The sequence below is a fragment of the Bombyx mandarina genome, chromosome 01 (assembly GCF_030267445.1).
Source record: "Bombyx mandarina strain Sakado chromosome 01, ASM3026744v2".
NCBI lineage: Eukaryota > Metazoa > Arthropoda > Insecta > Lepidoptera > Bombycidae > Bombyx > Bombyx mandarina.
This window is the reverse complement of record NC_143208.1, coordinates 15,403,334-15,423,124: the sequence shown is the minus strand read 5'-3', so window position 1 is coordinate 15,423,124 and position 19,791 is coordinate 15,403,334. Positions and strand designations below refer to the sequence as shown.

General features: G+C 38.2%; 1 protein-coding gene across 1 annotated transcript in view; it reads left to right on the top strand.

The window, feature by feature from the left end:
- Snmp2 (sensory neuron membrane protein 2) overlaps nucleotides 1–19,791 on the top strand; it is a 51,682-nt gene that overhangs the window by 31,129 nt on the left and 762 nt on the right. Inside the window, exons 7-8 of the mRNA XM_089733573.1 lie at nucleotides 15,177–15,295; nucleotides 16,677–16,802. Coding sequence (XP_089589699.1) covers nucleotides 15,177–15,295; nucleotides 16,677–16,802 — 245 coding nt within the window. The remainder of the gene's footprint in view (nucleotides 1–15,176; nucleotides 15,296–16,676; nucleotides 16,803–19,791) is intronic.

Here is a 19,791-nt window from a genome sequence, read left to right as displayed (position 1 = left end):
CCATTAGGCTGTGAGCTATGACATGCGCTGACAGCGCTATGACATGTCCTTCTTCAAACGAGGCTTGTGGAGAGTATTAAGCGGTAGGCAGCGGCTTGGCTCTGCCCCTGGCATTGCTGAATTCCATGGGCGACGGTAACCACTCACCATCAGGTGGGCCGTATGCTCGTCTGCCTACAAGGGCAATAAAAAAAAAAAAAAAAAAAAAAAAAAAAGAGCTCATTTACCCGTCTAAGCACCCAAAAAAAGATTAATGATTTTGAATAATTCTATAATACCATAGTTTAAATAAACTCAGTTGTAGTGCCACATGCTTGATTGTTATAGGCAAACTGACATTATCCTGTCAATGTTCGGTGTGGCTTAACACACTTGTAGCTACTTAATAAATTATCAAAGGGTTGCTTTTATGAATGTCCTTTGGAAAAATATGCAAACTCCGAAAACTGTTCACTACAGGAGTCTCTGTTGCAACAAAACTAATATGTTATGCAATATCTTTTAATAAGATTCCTGATGTTTCTTTTTAAAGCGCAGCTTAATGCAGTCTGCCTCTTTGACGTCACTAAAGTAATATATGAAAAGATATTCAGCCGTCTGTCTACCCATTCCGACTGATTCCTCTGATTCCTCTTTTCGGTATGTTTATCCATCATAAAGTTAAAGTTTTCCAACGCAATGAATTACGACATCCTGAAGAGATGTAAAATCGATCACTGGCTCTCGTGTCCAGACGCGTCTCGTTCTACGCAGGCGTTTGTCACTCTCCGGGAATTTAAAAAAATAGACTTAATCTAGACGACTTAGAAAACATTTTCGCTTTAGGTCACGATGTCTTTTAATGCACTGTTAATTCAAATGCCTTTGAGTAACTATAGAAACGCTTGACTTTGCGATTTCTATTTTTCTATAATCTGTCTATTCAATTTAAAACTACAAACAATTTGCCTTTCTGTTTATAAATTCATTTACATTTATTAAATGTCAATCGTATTTAAGAACGACACGTGTTTAAGTAATAACAAAATCAATATGCGAGTAGATATTATGAGAGGTTTTGTTTACCTTTTCACGTGTGGCCTAGTCATCGCAATCATGGTTCAAACATTCTTTGAGCAATATCACTACTAACTATAGATGATCAAGTTTTTTTTTTTAAAAATAAACAACAAGCTATCTCACACATTCGCAACTCAGCAATTGCGAAATAATAATAAAAACAATGAGCGTAAGTATCTCAGTCTTGTGCTTGTTATTTTTCTGTGAACGACAGGATTTTTTTAGGGATTAGTAATTTTTAGGAGAACGTCACATATATGATATAGCAATAATAAGTCATTACCTATGAAGTTATTGTTTTACAATACAGGCCCTTTGACAAACGGAATTTATGTTATGTTATAGCTGGCAATAAATTCTAAATTCAAATGAAAATAATTTTGGAAATATGGAATTGTATGTTGTGATTCAGTCATTTGTTTATTGATTAGTGTTTTGTTTTCACTACATTTGCATTTTTCTCATCAATATGAACACGATAAAAATCTATATACATATTAATACGTGAAGCCCATTCCGACAGGAGCCCTCTTCTTCGATATAGCGAAGGCGTTCGACAAAGTCTGGCACAACGGTTTGATATACAAACTGTATAACATGGGAGTGCCAGACAGACTCGTGCTCATCATACGAGACTACTTGTCGAACCGTTCGTTCCGATATCGAGTCGAGGGAACGCGTTCCCGGCCCCGTCACGTCACAGCCGGAGTCCCGCAAGGCTCCGCCCTCTCCCCGTTACTATTCAGTTTGTATATCAACGATATACCCCGGTCTCCGGAGACCCATCTGGCGCTCTTCGCCGATGACACCGCCATCTACTACTCGTGTAGAAAGAAGGCGTTGCTTCATCGACGACTTCAGACCGCAGCTACCACCATGGGACAGTGGTTCCGGAAGTGGCGCATCGACATTAACCCCACGAAAAGCACAGCGGTGCTCTTCAAAAGGGGTCGCCCTCCGAACACCACGCTGAGCATCCCCCTCCCGACTAGGCGCGTCAATACCCCCGCCCCCGCCGTTCGCCCGATCACGATGTTCGACCAGCCCATACCGTGGGCCCCGAAGGTCAAATATTTAGGCGTCACCCTCGACAGTAGGATGACATTCCGCCCCCACATTAAGACGGTACGCGACCGTGCCGCCTTCATTCTAGGACGTCTCTACCCGATGATATGTAGGCGAAGTAAAATGTCCCTTAGAAATAAGGTGACACTCTACAAAACTTGCATACGCCCCGTCATGACCTATGCACCTAAAAACATTTCAAATTATTCAATCCCGTTTTTGCAGGATAGCCGTCGGAGCCCCGTGGTTCGTCAGGAACGTCGACCTCCATGACGACCTGGACTTAGAGTCCATCAGTAAGTATCTTCAGTCGGCGTCCATGCGCCACTTCGATAAAGCGGCACGACACGAGAACCCTCTCATCGTGGCCGCCGGTAACTACATTCCCGATCCTGCGGACAGAATGGAAAGCAGTCGACGTCGCCCAAAACACGTTATCTCGGATCCTCCCGATCCACTAACGGTGCTTTTAGGTACTTCAAGCACCGGTCACCGTTCTCGTCGAACCCGTCGCTTGCGACGAAGGGCTCGACGAGTAAATTAACTCTCAGACACAGCCCACTGAGTTTCTCGCCGGATCTTCTCAGTGGGTCGCGTTTCCGATCCGGTGGTAGATTCTGCGAAGCACGACTCTTGCTAGGGTTCGTGTTAGCAACATCGTCAGGTTTGAGCCCCGTGAGCTCACCTACTAAAGTTAGGGTTACGCTGATATAGCCTCTCAAGGCTCTCAGCTTAGGTAGGAAAAAAAAAAAAAAAAAAAAAAAAAAAAACGTGAAGCAAAAACTTTGTACCCCTTTTTACGAAAATTGCGCGGATGGAGGAATATAAAATTTCCCACACTTATAGAGAATATATAGAGAAAGAGTGCACAATGCTAATATTTTTAAAAAAGAATGCATAAAAGATACATTAAATCAATAAAGAAAACATTACACTGGCATGTATTTGTCACACACACACATATGTATATATACTCTTTGTTTATTGTCAAACTTTAGTTTGTCAAAAACGGTGGTCAAATTGAAAATAGGTTAATATTGTTTACCTTTAATATTATTTGGCTATAGTGTAGTCTTGGCGAAATCTGTGATTATAGAAGTATAATAAATAGTCTTTGACAATATAACCATAATAATGTTCAAACTTATAATTTCAATTAATTATAGTCGAATTTCGACTACTGCGGGACCACTAGTACGAGTAATTGTGGAATAAGAGTTCTGTCGCGGTGGCAATTCCGCACAAACGTCTCCCAACAATAATGACGTGTACGGAGTGAACACTACAAGAAAACGCACGATTTGCTGTTGGTTTGAACGCTTCCGATCTGGTAAATGTTGATCTAAAAAATGAGCTCCATGGTCGCCCGAAAACTAAAGTAAACAAAAAACAATAGTGGAAGTTGGCGATACACAATCTACCGCTTAGTTAACACTAACTTTCGACCTTAGCATCAAAGTAATATTGGTCCGTTTGCATCAAATTGGCAAGAAAAATGGATTTAATAATCGTATATTTGTACTTACTTTGGATTTGATATGTAGGTGAAGTAAATTAAAATCCGCGATTTTATACTTACTAGGTATATTATTAATTGGTGACCATTTGTTAGATAGGATGTAGGCTCTTTCTCTTCGTTTATATTGTTGTATAATGTATATTTGTTATTTACCATCGAAAACAATCGACTATACGCCACTCCTGTGGTTACTGTCGCTGTAATGCTATGAACACAACCAACCAAACGGATACCCACACTCAACCCGCTCACACTTTTCTGATTCAACATTTTACTATAACATAATATATCATTTATTTATTTAGTTTATTAGTTAGTTAGGTCACGGTCTTTGTGCTTATGCGGTCATCGAAGCTCATAGCGATATTAATTCCAAATAAACAATAATTTGAACTTTGACCTTTAAACTTCAAGGTATTTGGTTACGCGACCATTTTAGGTACATTTTTTAATTAGTTATTATTAAATTGTCTGTCAAAATGCTTTATGAAGAAAGTAAAAAAAGCAATCTGTAAGAACTGAAATTTTACGAATAAAATGTATGATGCGTTTTATTCGAATTGTATTTATATATGTCTGATATCGATACACTCTATCTAGATTATGAATGATTTAAAAAAAATTTGAATACCTCTTAGCACGCACAATTGTCAAACTAAAATCCATTTGGTGTCTGTAGACTCCGATACCCTCATTTGTCCAGGTGGGCCGTAAGCACATTCATGCATAATATATGCATGCAAACCAAAAAAAAAGTAAAATTACGAATTTGTTTTCTTACATTTTTTTTAAAGATTTAAACTCAATTCAAGCAAAATCATTTCAGTTCGTTTTGTGTGAAATTAAACGTGAAAGTCCAGAAGAAATTTTTATAGAAAAATAAACGACGGTTAGCAAAATACTCAAATGTCACGAAATAACAACCTCGGTGGTTCGTGACAAAGAACACTTTAAACACTTACAATTAGTGCTTATAGTTTTAAGTTATTAAGAAAAACTTACAATTATAAAACGCTAGATTAAACTGTAAAAGTAGTTTTTTATTGTCTACGGCTCGCCAATACCGAAGAAAATTTTTCCAATAAAAGAAGACTATACAATTTTAAAGACGCCGTGGCCTAAAGGATAAGATGCCAGTTCTATTTGTAGGTACCTAGCGACGCGACTTTGCCCGTATTCGAATCCCGCAGTCAGGTACCAATTTTCCTGATGAAATACGTATTTAACAAAAGTTGACGAATGACATCCACGGTGTAAGAATAACATACGACGTCTTGTGAGAACGCACGGGTAAGATACCACTACTCTGCCTATTTCTGCCGTGAAGCTGTAATGCGTTTCTGTTTGAAGGGTGGGGCAGCCGTTCTAGTATAAAAACGGAGACTCAGAACGAAAGCGGGTGGCGGTATTTACGTTGTTGATGTCTATGGACCACGGTAACCGCTTTAAACACCAAGTGGGTCATGAGCTCGCCCACCCATTTAAGTAATAAAAAAAATCACAGCTATACTTACTATATATACGTGCTCGAACTATAACTACCTATATATACACGACTAGCCGTACTCGCCCGCTTCGCTGGGCATTTAAAATTAACGTTATTATTTATTGTAATTATTATTAGGAAGTCCAACACTCATATAAATATTAGCCTATCTATTAAGTACATGTATTTTCTACATGGATATCAAGTTTCAAGTCAATCGGATGCATATTTCAGTAATTATAACGGAACATCCGTAAAAATCACTGTAGATTTATATATTAATATAGATAAAATCATATGATTTATGTAGTACATCATTCTCAAACTGCCCTTACCTTAGTCTAACAGAATGTACTTAAACATTACTTTTATTACGTATACATATTTATTTCTTCGTAATATTTATTTCGTATAATGCGAAGCGGCGCGATGCGTCACGAGAAGCATGATACAATGTTTACCCGAAGTCACTCGATGATCATAACGGAAACGCGCCTATGTTAGCCAATATGCTTCACACATGTACTAAGAATGACGTTATACTCGTAGCCGATTTTAACCGAATTAAATTTCTAATGCTAAAGTTTCAAGTTCAATTAATTAACCAGTTATTTATAAGTGTGTATTTTATAACAGTACTTTAAATTTAAAAACAGTGAAAGTTTGCGCTTTTTTGTCGTTTATTCAGTCCATTTTACAATTTCCAAGGTTTCGACTACGTAGGTATAGCAACTTTGTGTTCACACGGACGGCTAAAATTAGAACTCGTAAAATGAGGTTGAAATCTCAATTATATCGTAAACCGTCTGTCCTACCCTTCAAGGCGGAACTCGTGAATGCCACACAACAGAAACAAGCAAGCTAGTGTGGCGCGTCACAAAAATTACCATTCCGACAGGAGCCCTCTTCTTCGATATAGCGAAGGCGTTCGACAAAGTCTGGCACAACGGTTTGATATACAAACTGTATAACATGGGAGTGCCAGACAGACTCGTGCTCATCATACGAGACTACTTGTCGAACCGTTCGTTCCGATATCGAGTCGAGGGAACGCGTTCCCGGCCCCGTCACGTCACAGCCGGAGTCCCGCAAGGCTCCGCCCTCTCCCCGTTACTATTCAGTTTGTATATCAACGATATACCCCGGTCTCCGGAGACCCATCTGGCGCTCTTCGCCGATGACACCGCCATCTACTACTCGTGTAGGAAGAAGGCGTTGCTTCATCGACGACTTCAGACCGCAGCTACCACCATGGGACAGTGGTTCCGGAAGTGGCGCATCGACATCAACCCCACGAAAAGCACAGCGGTGCTCTTCAAAAGGGGTCGCCCTCCGAACACCACGCTGAGCATCCCTCTCCCGACTAGGCGCGTCAACACCCCCGCCCCCGCCGTTCGCCCAATCACGATGTTCGACCAGCCCATACCGTGGGCCCCGAAGGTCAAGTACTTAGGCGTCACCCTCGACAGTAGGATGACATTCCGCCCCCACATTAAGACGGTACGCGACCGTGCCGCCTTCATTCTAGGACGTCTCTACCCGATGATATGTAGGCGAAGTAAAATGTCCCTTAGAAATAAGGTGACACTCTACAAAACTTGCATACGCCCCGTCATGACCTATGCAAGTGTAGTGTTCGCTCACGCGGCCCGCATACACTTAAAATCCTTTCAAATCATTCAATCCCGTTTTTGCAGGATAGCCGTCGGAGCCCCGTGGTTCGTCAGGAATGTCGACCTCCATGACGACCTGGACTTAGAGTCCATCAGTAAGTATCTGCAGTCGGCGTCCATGCGCCACTTCGATAAAGCGGCACGACACGAGAACCCTCTCATCGTGGCCGCCGGTAACTACATTCCCGATCCTGCGGACAGAATGGAAAGCAGTCGACGTCGCCCAAAACACGTCATCTCGGATCCACCCGATCCACTAACGGTGCTTTTAGGTAATTCAAGCACCGGTCACCGTTCTCGTCGAACCCGTCGCTTGCGACGAAGGGCTCGACGAGTAAATTAACTCTCAGACACAGCCCACTGAGTTTCTCGCCGGATCTTCTCAGTGGGTCGCGTTTCCGATCCGGTGGTAGATTCTGCGAAGCACGACTCTTGCTAGGGTTCGTGTTAGCAACATCGTCAGGTTTGAGCCCCGTGAGCTCACCTACTAAAGTTAGGGTTACGCTGATATAGCCTCTCAAGGCTCTCAGCTTAGGTAGGAAAAAAAAAAAAAAAAAAAAAAAACAAAAATTAGGGATAATTACATAGGTCTGTCTGTAGGTAATGTAAGAGCTTGCTTATAATTGTTACTGGTTTGATTTCATTACATGATTCTATTGCTAGTGCATTGTAATTTTTTTTTAAAACATAGCGGCTTGTCTATTCATTTGTTGCGCGTCAAGCACGCGACTCGTAATGATATATTGGCGTCAAACCTATTTTTAAGACGAAACTGGGCTATCAAAACACTATCAAAACTTTCTTAGTATTAAAGTGCAATAAATGTAAAAAACGATTTATACATACTTGACTGAGCATCCCCTGAGAACGGCTCGAGCGATTTATTTTTCGTCGTGTTTGTAGTTGTCAGGACGAAATTGTTTTTTTTTTAATATTCACATGATTGACGATGACCTCAGCAACGTGACCGGGCTTTACTAATCTAAATATAAATTTAAAAGGGAGAACGCTACCTAAAGTAGGTCGAAGTTAGAAAGTGCATTGTCTAGATAATTTAAAAGGCAATCATAAAAATAAACAGCGCGGTTGGCTTATCAATTATTATATGTTTTAGTTTAAAAATAATTAGACTACCTCAAATATCAGAATTTACCTTTATTTCACTTATAATCAATGAAACGGTCAGTGTTGGTCTAGAATCAAGGCATTCACGGAAACATTAAGATTGAATACCAGGTTTGGTAGCTGAATTCCGTGAAGGGCACTATTGGCATAATATCGGAATTTTGTAGTTGCGTTTGTGATGGCGCATGTCGGTCGTGGGCGGAGGGAGAAACATCCCGTCCCCGCTCGGCGCGCCCTCCGGACGCTCAACACGGTGAAAACTGCATCATTCAATTTCATTTTTCCCATATTTGGTGTTGCGCTCTGAAAATTCGATTTGCTTCCTATACAGAACGTTCACTGCTTTTAGTAATAAATCTTTTATCTAAGTGAGTTATTTGACACAATCACTTCTATTACTGTTTAACTGTTATCTAAAGTCTCTTTATATTTAACCGGAAATTAATAACGATGAATGAAGTAAACAAACGTCAAGATCTGACTGACTTTCATCATTATAAAGTCTCACCCTGTTGCCTTGATATGTATTTTCTACGAGCTTACGTTTTATTTATTTATTGCTTAGATGGTTGGATGAGCTCACAGCCCACCTGGTGTTAAGTGGTTACTGGATCCCATAGACATCTACAACGTAAATGCGCCACCCACCTTGAGATATAAGTTCTAAGGTCTCAAGTATAGTTACAACGGCTGACCCACCCTTCAAACCGAAACGCATTACTGCTTCACGGCAGAAATAGGCAGAGTGGTGTTTCCTACCCGCGCGGACTCACAAGAGGTCCTACCACCAGACACAAGAGGTCTTACGTATTTTCGGATATCGCATGAAAATTACGAGTCTCTAACACGTGACACTCTGAAAGCGAAAATTATCCTCTCGTATATAATAATGACGAAACGATCGAAAAACTTCACCTAAATGAAACTAGTAACACATAGAAAACATTTTAATGCCAGCTTATGCCGCGTAGCGGTCCTGCTTTCCGCTTTGTAGGGTGCGACATCGGTTGTGCAACACAATTTAGACACCGTTCTCTTGTTACAAAGTTTCTTGTTGTAATGTATATCCGCTACGAAAACTTCCTTACGCCACTGGACCGTGATCACGTTCATACTCTTATATTTATTTAATCAAAAATAAATATATACGTAATTGGTGTATTTTATAATAATCCGGTCTTATCATAAATCTTTACATGTTTTCATGCCGCGTTTCTTATAACATTGTTATAATTTAAAATCACTTATTAATGAATATGTCTTTAAATACATATTCAGCTAAAAGCAAAGAAATTTATCTAAATATATATAAATATTCGCCGACGTATACACTTAATCTATTCAACGGTACAGGGTTACGGATCCCCTCACGTAATCCCCTCAGGCAATCATCACGTGGATCATAAACTCTTAAACAGACGTCTTAATCTAATAAGAGTGACCACTGAAGGGCGGAAGTCGTTAGTAAACTAATTTTACTGGATTCAGTGCTTTCCTTGACGCATTACTGCTTTACGGCTGAAATAGGCAGGATGGTGGGACCTACCCGTGCGAACCCACAGGAGATCCTACCACACGCAGTGTTTCGATTTGACCAAAGTAATGGCACCGAAGAATTCTTAAGTAATTATTAATTGAAAGCAAATGCGTAACACACCACAATGTCACCTGATGAATTTTTGAGTACGTCACAATAGTTTAATAAGTTACAGAAACAATTGTAAGCCTGATGCGGAATTAAATAAAAATAACGATAATAACTCAAAACGAAGCGCTTTGACCTGTTTTCATCTAGTTTTATTCGCAAGAGCTTTTCAGGACTACTGCGCAGTACTTAATCCTATCGATCGGTGTCCATTGAGTGCCTACGATAGATAGGTGAAACCATACCAATGATATACTACCCCTCAAACAGATTCGCATGCACAAAATGTCAACATGGGCTTGCTTTGAAGACGTCCTTTGATCATTGGACCTTCAAATCATTGAAATGATTAAACGTGCTGTAGCTTCCTATATGCATAGGACATCGAAAGGTAACTTACCTTTGTTGATGATTGATGTTGATGACAAACGTTTAAGGCTAGACCTCACTTTTTGCTATAAACGATTTATTTAGATGAATACTTTTAGTGCCTCAAACGGCAGACAAGACATGGCCCATGAAGGTACAAGGGCCCATTGAGGGGCCAGGTCACAAGACAGGTCTTTGACGTGGACTGACCAAATAAAAGCGGCAGTAATTGGCATTACACGAATGCTCGAAGAGGGTGGCCGTCAGAGAGGATTGACGGCGTATTGTAAATCTTGCCACCAACGCCTGAAGTGGTCGCCTTAGTGGTCGTGGTCAAGTGATGACCACGACCACTAAATCAAGAGCGATACCGATAAGGAAGACGCATATAGTATAAAATCCATCCACAAATACCTACATGCTAAATCAATCTTACTGTTAACATTAACCATAGTGCACTACGCTAGTTAAGTTACTTGATTATATTATATTATTAATGTATCATGTGTTACATTCAACCCAAACTGCTATGAGTTTGCGAGCCAGAAGCGATTCATGATCATTTGTAAAATCATTTACATATTCATTTGCAATGCACGTGTTTAATCTTGTAAATATACGATAACTATTTACTTTCAATATCAGCAAATTGAATGCCCAATTGTACTTTGAATGATTGTTAAATAATTGGACAGATAAACAATGTAAATTAATAAAAGAAACAAATTAAGACAAAGAACTACACAACAAATTTTCTGATGGCTAGTGACTTTTTCAATTCAAAACCAAGTACAAGTATAATCAAAGAACCAAGAAGCAGCAGAAAAATGTATGAAGTGAATAAACTCACCGCCTCGAGTCGAGTTTCCTTTAGACTAGAAAGCAATTACTTTGTCGTAGATTCCATTACCTTTGAGCTTTGTGAATAAAAGAAGAAAAATCTTATATTTTAATGATAAACTTAAAGAGTATAAAGACTAGCCGAGACTTGTGTAGCGAATAACTGTTTTCATGAAACACAAGATGTGATTATATCTATACTAATATAACTACTGAACTGTGCATCCGATGGACTTGAAACTTGGTATCCATGTAGAAAAAAAAAGTACTTAATGGATAGGCTAATATTTGTATGAGTGTTGGACTCCCTACACCAGTTGCGGGGGCGTTAATAATGAGAATCCTTGTGGGGTTGAGAAATAATAATGTTAATTTTAAATGCCCACCGAAGTGGACGGGTAACGCTAGTGTTTATATAATAATAATGAGTTAATATATTTTAATAGTATATATAATAATAGCGTTAATATTTCATTCAACGTTGAACTTAGTCTAAGCTGCGAATTGATAATAGAATGATTTCATACGTAGCAACCGAATACTTAGCCCACTGAGTTTCTCGCCGGCTCTTCTCAGTGGGTCGCGTTTCCGATCCGCTGGTAGATTCTGCGAAGCACGGCACTAGTTAGGGTTCGTGTTAGCAACAACGTCAGGTTTGAGCACCGTGAGCTCATCTACTAGCCCGGTCGCTGATATTGTCTCTCAATACCATCAGTTTAGGCAGGAAAAAAAATAAAAACCGAATACTGATAACGAGACATCTTTGAACACGCACAGGTAGGCACTAACATACATCCCTGCATATTTGTGCCGTGAATGCGTTTCGATTTGAAGCATGGAGCAGCCGTTGTACTGTCGCACTGGGATTTAGAACTCATATCTCAATGTGGATTGCGGCATTTATGTTGTTGATATCTACGGAATTCATTAGCTCAACTATGCACACGAATTATTGCCACGGTGAACTGACATTTTATAAAAAATTAATACCCAAAATTTTAACTAGCGTAATTGTAACGTAGACCTCTAAACTCAATCCTAGTATTCATTTTATATATATATGGACTCAGATAACCTCTTAACATCAGATGGATCGTAAACTCGTTCATATATATCAGCAACTAAAAAAAATTGCGATTGTCAAGGTCGGACGGAGTTTAACGGGTGTTGTTATAATTTGAAATATTGCAAACACAAAATTGTTCAATGATATATTACGTATTATTTTATATGCTGTCAATTTTATGGTGCAGTAAGCCTTGAATATAATTTCACTCTATCTTCGCATGACACGGCCTTGTTACCGCCAGGGGAATGTGTCGAGGTCAGCCTCTACTTGCTGTACGTGGTAAAACAACAGGGTACAATATTGTAATTTGTTCATCATTTGTTCTTTTTCACTACCAATATTATTCCGACTACATACAATCACAACATGTCCGACTTGTGTGTATGATTTGCGCTTGACATGTTTTACACGAAACGCTATAGTTGCTAATGTTAAAGGAAGGTCTTATAGCGATGATTTGTTTTGCTTTGTAGATCGACGCTCCTAATTTTCTTATTCGGAACTTGTTTATCTCGACACAGGAGGAGGTGAAACGAAGATACAAAGTTTACGATTTTTTACTTATCTTTACGTACCTACCGTTTTTTTTTGGTGTTGTGTAAAAAATCATACCACTGGTTCGTTTTTTACTAAGCCCAATATTATACCATGACGAAAAAACCAATGCCTTCTCAGTGTACGGAAAACGCTGTCGTTGTGCCACTATAGTACTAAACTATCCTAGTAGTTAATGCGATGCTTTTAATTAAAAAACTCGCGCGCCGAAACTGTATTTAATTACTTAGCTTGGACTATTTATTTATTCATGTATCTCAGAATATTATTCGCCAACCAGTTTTACAAAATAATGATATTGATATTTCTTGTCGTATCGATTTTTATATCGAATAATTTAAGGAGTTACTGTTTTCAAGCTGAGCCAGACCAAAACCAGAAAAAGACTAAATCGGTCTCCACAAATAAAAGTGTACCCATGAGGGTGACGATTTTTTTTTTTAGTAATTTAAAACGACAATTTTAAGAACGTCAAGGAAAAACTTTTGTATTAATGGTGTGGAATTTTAAATTTATGTGTACATTTACCTTAAGTAGGTAGATACTCAAAGATTTTATCTCATAAGCTGTAGATTTTTTTTGGAATTTGGCAATGTTAAATTGAAAAAAATATTAAATTTGTCCTCCTTAGCCTTTTTCGGAATGTGATCTGCATACTTAAATTTCCTAGGCTCCACTGAGAAATATTTTAAACGAAAATAAACGCCTAAATAATTCGAAAGCTGTTTTGTATTTTCATTGGAAACCTCTGCAAGGAAAATTTGCGGAAAAGTCAAGTTCTAAAACTTTTTCCTTGCTTTTAATTGTTGGCCAGATTTGATTTATTAATAATTTGAGGTTTCGCAGTAACGCTTGTTTTTTTTTAAGTTACATTAAAGAGAATAGATGTTTTTCTTGTTTAAGAGAATTTGGGAAGTATAATGACAGTATGAATTGCATCCACACTGATATAAATACGCCTAGTTTTTGCTTACAGCAAAATACTCGTAAGTAAACATAGCCTAACTATTAGGACAAGTCGAAAGGAAAAAAACGATTTGTACACCATAAACAGTCATTACCGAACTTTGGCGTTGCATGCAACTTAATAGAAATAGTTTTTAGCTGTCCGATTGAATGTTCGATAGAAGTTTAATCTCGAACATTCCAACATACATACAAAGTATGCAGATTCAAAACGAAGTTCAGTTCTGTTCATCGTATACAAACCCAACAACGATTATCAATCCTTGTTTATATATTATATATTAATCTTATTTATTTATATTTTAATATGGTTCGATTCCCGCACAAACATTCGTGTGATGAATACATTTATTTGCTCTTTGTCTGGTTGTGTATTATCTATATAAAATATGTATGTATATATTAAAAGTATTGTATATGTTTATGAGTCTCTGATTCCCATAACACAGGAAATCGTATTTTGGGGCTGAATGACCGTGCGTGACTTGTGCCCGGTTATTTATTTATTTATTATTATTTATTGCGGAATCCTAATTAACTTGTTTATTATATAATATTATTATCATTTCTATTATTTCTCTTCTCTTCTACTTCTTTTTTTTTTGGGCATAGTGCCGAACCCCCTACGAGGTCATCGTGGCCTAAAGGATAAGACGTCCGGTGCATTCGTATCTAGCGATGTACCGGTGTTCGAATCCCGCAGGCGGGTACCAATTTTTGTAATGAAATACGTACGATTGCTCACGATTGACTTCCACGGTGAAGGAATAACATCGTGTAATAAAAATCGAACCCGCAAAAATTATCATTTGCGTAATTACTAGTGGTAGGACCTCTTATGAGCCCGCACGGGTAGGTACGCCCGCCCCGCCCATTTCTGCCGTGAAGCAGTAATACGTTTCGGTTTGAAGGGTGGGGCAGCCGTTGTGACTATACTGAGACCTTATAACTTTTGTCTCAAGGTGTGTGGCGCATTTACGTTGTAGATGTCTATGGGCTCCAGTAACCACTTGACACCAGGTGGGCTGCGAGCTCGTCCACACATCTAAGTAATAACAAAAAAAAATATGCGCGTCTGGAGGATAAGCGTGGTATGTGGGAGTTGACGGTATGCAGATGTTGAGAGTAGGCCGCGGATCCAAGAATCTTTTTAGGGCCCCAGATTCGTGATTCTCCTGTCTTGTCGTGAAATTGTCAATCTCAAATGTCACAGCTTACGCTGAACTGACTTAAATCTTTTTTTTTATGTTTGAGAGATTACTGGTGGCCCAGAGTTCTTTCCAGTTTTACCGGGGCAGGTAGGCGAGCAAGAGCTCAGCCAGGAAGGGTGGGATTTGCTAACAGCTACCCGAGCGCCTCCAAAGGAGACCTAACAACTCAATAGCTGCTTCGCGAATGAATCTACCACCGGATCGGAAGCGCGACCCGCTGAGAAGATCCGGCGAGAAACTCAGCAGGCTGATGCATGGGTTAGGTTGCACGTCGAACTCTTTGGCGAGTTCGACGAGTACGGTAACCGGGGTCCCTACTCCTAGTGTCAGAGCTAAAGGTGTCTAATGCTAGGGTTATTGGATCTGATGGATCCGTAAGGACGTGTCTAGGGCGTCGACGGTGCTTTAGTACCTAATCACATATTTTAAATATTACTTACCTTGTCGCAAGTCATGTTCAGTTCATTATCTAGAACGGAAGCGATTTAAAACCTAAGATATTGATACATTGGCAGTTACGTGGAATAATTTAAGAAGTTTGTTTAAACTTCAAGAAAATTATTTTTACTTAATTTTTTTTTTTGTTTTTTCCAGGCGCCTTCATGGTTTTATCGTATCCGCACTTTTTATACGCAGATCCAATATACAGAAATGGTGTCGTTGGTATGAACCCGGTTGAAGATAAGCACAGGATAATGTTGGATATAGAACCGGTATGTATGTTTATTTCGACTTCTTTTACACGCTGCACAGGATGAAAACAGAGAGTAATACATATTTAGCATAAACATTTGTCGTTTCGCTTAGTAAATATGTATTTTATGCTGGGTGCATACACCCACCATAGTGCGATGACCTCCGAACGGTGACCGGCAAGATTTGGATGAGGAGAGCCGAAGACTGGGCTCAGTGGTGTGGATTGGGTTAGGCCTCCGTCCAGCAGTGGACGACTGTGGGCTGATGATGATGATGTATTTCACGAAAACTTGAATGTTAACTAAACACAATTTATAGATGCGATCCACGTTCCCACAAAACCGCGGATCCGGCTTAGTTTTTGGTAGATAATTTCAAAACTAGTTGCGTACGATTGGTTGTAAAAAGATACTTTTATGTATTAGTATCTTGACCTGTATTAATGTTAGTCTGTTTAGTTATGTATGCGCTCCCGACCACTTCCAACTACTTTGTATTTATTAGATAAGAGGCATAAACGTCATGGACCACCTGAAATTATGCGTATTATTAGCAACTTGTTTACGCCAATTGATTTCTTAATATTCTCGCTAAGTTTTTCTGATAATCGTAGAAAACTCCCTCTGTAATGTCATAAATATCACTTATGTCACAAATACGTGTAGTATTTGGTATCTCAAGAGTTAAGCTGGAAACTGCATTAAGAAATCTCAATCCCTTTGATACAGCTATTTAGTACTGCTACTTCCATAGTCTATCTAAAGTAGAAAATAGAACACTTATTATTTCAATCTACTTGCAGTTTCAAACTCATCTTCCAAAGTAGGCTTTGATGTTCTCAGCGTGAAGTCTTCATGTCATGAGTGCAATACTAACGTAAGCCCAACTATTGAAATTCGACCAAAATCATTGACATCTCAAGATTTAGACTCATTTCACGTATTAAGTTTTGTAATAGGGTTTTTATAGAAAATTAAAAAAAAAAAAATTTAGTTCCTAATGTTTGTTATTGATAACACTAAAGTTCATCAATAGCTGTGAAATAGAAGAACTGTAATCGGAAAAACAGAAAAAAAAAGTTCACTAATTTGTTTATCTGTGATAGATGATTAAATTCATTTTCCCCCTAATTTTTGGATAAGCTAAAATTTTACATAATTATTTAGAACTGAAGTGACTTCTTCATCCAATTAAGCAGAATTTGTCTACTGATCTTACTATATTACGTATTCCAAATTCTATATGTTACGTATTACAAATTAGCTTGATTTTAGAAATTTATTTAAATAGCTTTTGAAATAATTTTGTAAAAACTATATGTAATAAAACAAAAAATACTTAATATAACCACGAAGGTCCACGAGTCCAGTAATTTTAAGTTAATGTTATTATTTACAGAACACAGGAACTCCTGTAGTCGGAGCCAAGCGTGCGCAGTTTAATATTTTCATCCGCCCGATTTCGGGAATAGTGGCCACTGACAATATTAAAACTACATTAATGCCACTGTTTTGGGTTGAAGAGGTAGGCAGACAAAGATATACTCATAATTATATAGTATAATTGTCCCTAATTTAAGTAGTGCAAAAAATTTTTAGTGCCATTGATTTTCAATTGATTCCTTCGGCTTTTGAGGTAAGCATGAACTTCTCAAAAGTACGTAGTTGTTCAGTTTCAAGTACGTAGTTTTAACTCAATAGAAAGCTGATGATGTTAATGTTTGTTTAGAGATGAAACCATTGACAAAAGCAATGAGCATTGAACTTCGTTATTATTGAACCAGTCATTCCAAGGCAAGATCTTCTCGAGAAACCATTTTATTATTACGAGACATGTTGTTAAAAAAATCTTCATCTTCAAATCAAGATTGCTGAAAGAATACGTTTTTTTCAGCAATTTTGAATAATATCCCTCCTAAGAAAAGTATGTTTTCATAAAATCGTACTAGACGAGTACATAGGTTTGGAGTACACTTAGTTGCAATTGTTAGTTTTTTTTTTGTTTTAAACAATATTTTAAGTGTATCAATCTCATCGATTTGTTCATTTCTACAAATAGCATCATTTTATGTTTCTAGTTTAGTTATATTCATACTATTTATACGATTTGCACAAAATATGTACATAATATCATAAAGTATTCTGTCCGAGTGTAGTGTTAATACGATTCCATGTCATGTTGTATTCAAGGTGCGAAAGACTTCATCACTCTCCAGTCTAGGCCACAGCTATAAAATAAATTTAAATATTAGTGCAGCAGTGTAAGTTTTAACCCTTTAAAGTTCAAAAACAATACCGATTTATAGAATCATCTAGAGTTTTTATTTTTTCAAAACACTTTTATAATTTTGCTTATACATTTTACAATTGGCGATTTGATATACGACCGTTTGTTTGATTTGTGTTTTCTTGTGATTGTGATTAACTTACTTCTAAATGCCGAAAACACGAGCATAAACATGGACAGCCCATACATCACATCTTATGGAATTACTATACGGAATTTGTGCGGCGAATTATTTCTATCGTATGTATTCTAAACGATCTTGTTGCAACTGGCGGCATTAAGAAGTTTTTTATTATAATTATTTGCACCACATTGGCACCATAAATAGTTTAGCACCTTATAAATCTTATATATCATCTAAGTCCAATTCATAAATGTTTCACTTTTACACTAAATTCAATTTTGCAAATTACCCGAGCACAACAATGGCGGAGAATTTTTGGTGCGTGAGAGCAGACGTAGACACTAACGCGCATGCGCATAAGGAGGAAATGTTATACTTTCTTCCCTGCACAGCGGGAGGAAAAGTTAGACTTTCTTCCCTGTACAGCGGAGGAAAACCGAACTTTCGGCGTAGGTAGGAGAAAAACACAAATTTCAAATAAACTTACTCTTTTCGCTTTTGTACCGCTTCATGACAATATTTTTGCAGGAAATTGTCCAGGTTTTTGTAACAGTATTCGGTTGGAGATAAGTCGGAATAAGTACCTACGGAGGATAACACATAGTATCTAGCTGTGGGCATTGTAAAGTCAATACGTTTTCTCGTACAAAGCGAGTTCTTGCGTTATTTAGCAATAATAGTGAATAGTGATAGTTGATTGACGATCGGGTTTGCTTCTCTGAAAGTTCCGCTGTTATCCTTTGAAGTTATTTTTGATGCATCGGGTCGAATATTGAAATGAGGTTGTTTTTCGTCATAATTCGATAAAATACGTTCATTTCTCATACCCACTAAAATCAGGATAACCGCAAACGCATGCTTCTTCATACATATCAGTTAATTTCAAGCTATCCGTTTTTCGAGTTTCCAGTACGTAAGCGAATAAACCAAAAACTTATGGTGCCTTTGTCACATCGACTCCAAGCGGAGGATTGCCACCCTATTGCGCATCTGGTTATAGAGTTAAGCGCAGTAACCTCCTACCTTATCCGAATTCTGTCTCGGACGGGGATCGCGTGAAGGAGAGCTTAGTGGGTTGCCCTCTACCATTTTCAGCCCTGACCTTGTTCGACCCGGCCTTTACCATATTCCGCGTCGAGTCCCACATATCCCATGCGCCCTTTTAGGTGCGACACCTCGGAGGAGGTTCGGAGTCGTCTGGAAAAAAGTGTTGCTATCTTAAAAGTCATGTTCGAAGGTTAATATTGTTACGCGCTGGGGTTCGGGATAAATAAAATTCTACTGAATTACAAGTTAACACTGTATTCGCACTTACAACACACAAAACACTTCACAAACACTTTGAAATTTTCAATTCGCTTCTTCCGCTTCACTTCAGCTGATCCGTTCGCTGTTTCGCTTCGATTAGTTCCGATTACAAACTAACTGACAATAGATGGCATTATACTTCTCGAGCGTTCTAGATGCTAGATCATCCGATATTCGTTTGACTATTCGGCGATACATGGCGTAACTCTTACCGGCGTAGCAATATGATTTGCCAAACTGAGCTGTATTCGTTTAATACGGAATTAATTGTAAACAATTGAAAGTGAGTCATTTTTTTTTACATATTTGAATCTCATGAAAAAAATACATTTTTTCTTCAACTATAATGAAGTTTCGACATTCATAAGATCAAGTTTAGATATATAAATTTATATTATGCTCTCGGTTTTGCTGGTTTGGCTTGCAATTTGCAAATGCAAATAATGGAGAAATGATAATAATAATAATAACTGGGAAAAATTCACACACGGCCATCTGGCCCCCAAAGTAGGATTCCCTGTACTATGGGTAACAGAAATTAAAGTAGATACATACGTTTAAATATATACTTATATAGACCAGTGATCCATCGGCAGTCGAAATTCGACTATAATTAATTGAAATTATAAGTTTATACACTATTATAATTCTATTGTTAAAGACTATTTATAATTCTATAATCACAGATTTCAATTTTATCGCAGACTATAAACAATAGGAAAAGTTTGACAATAAACAAATAAATAGTATGCATACGTTTATTTTCCAAATACACGGTAGTGTGTGTAATGGTTT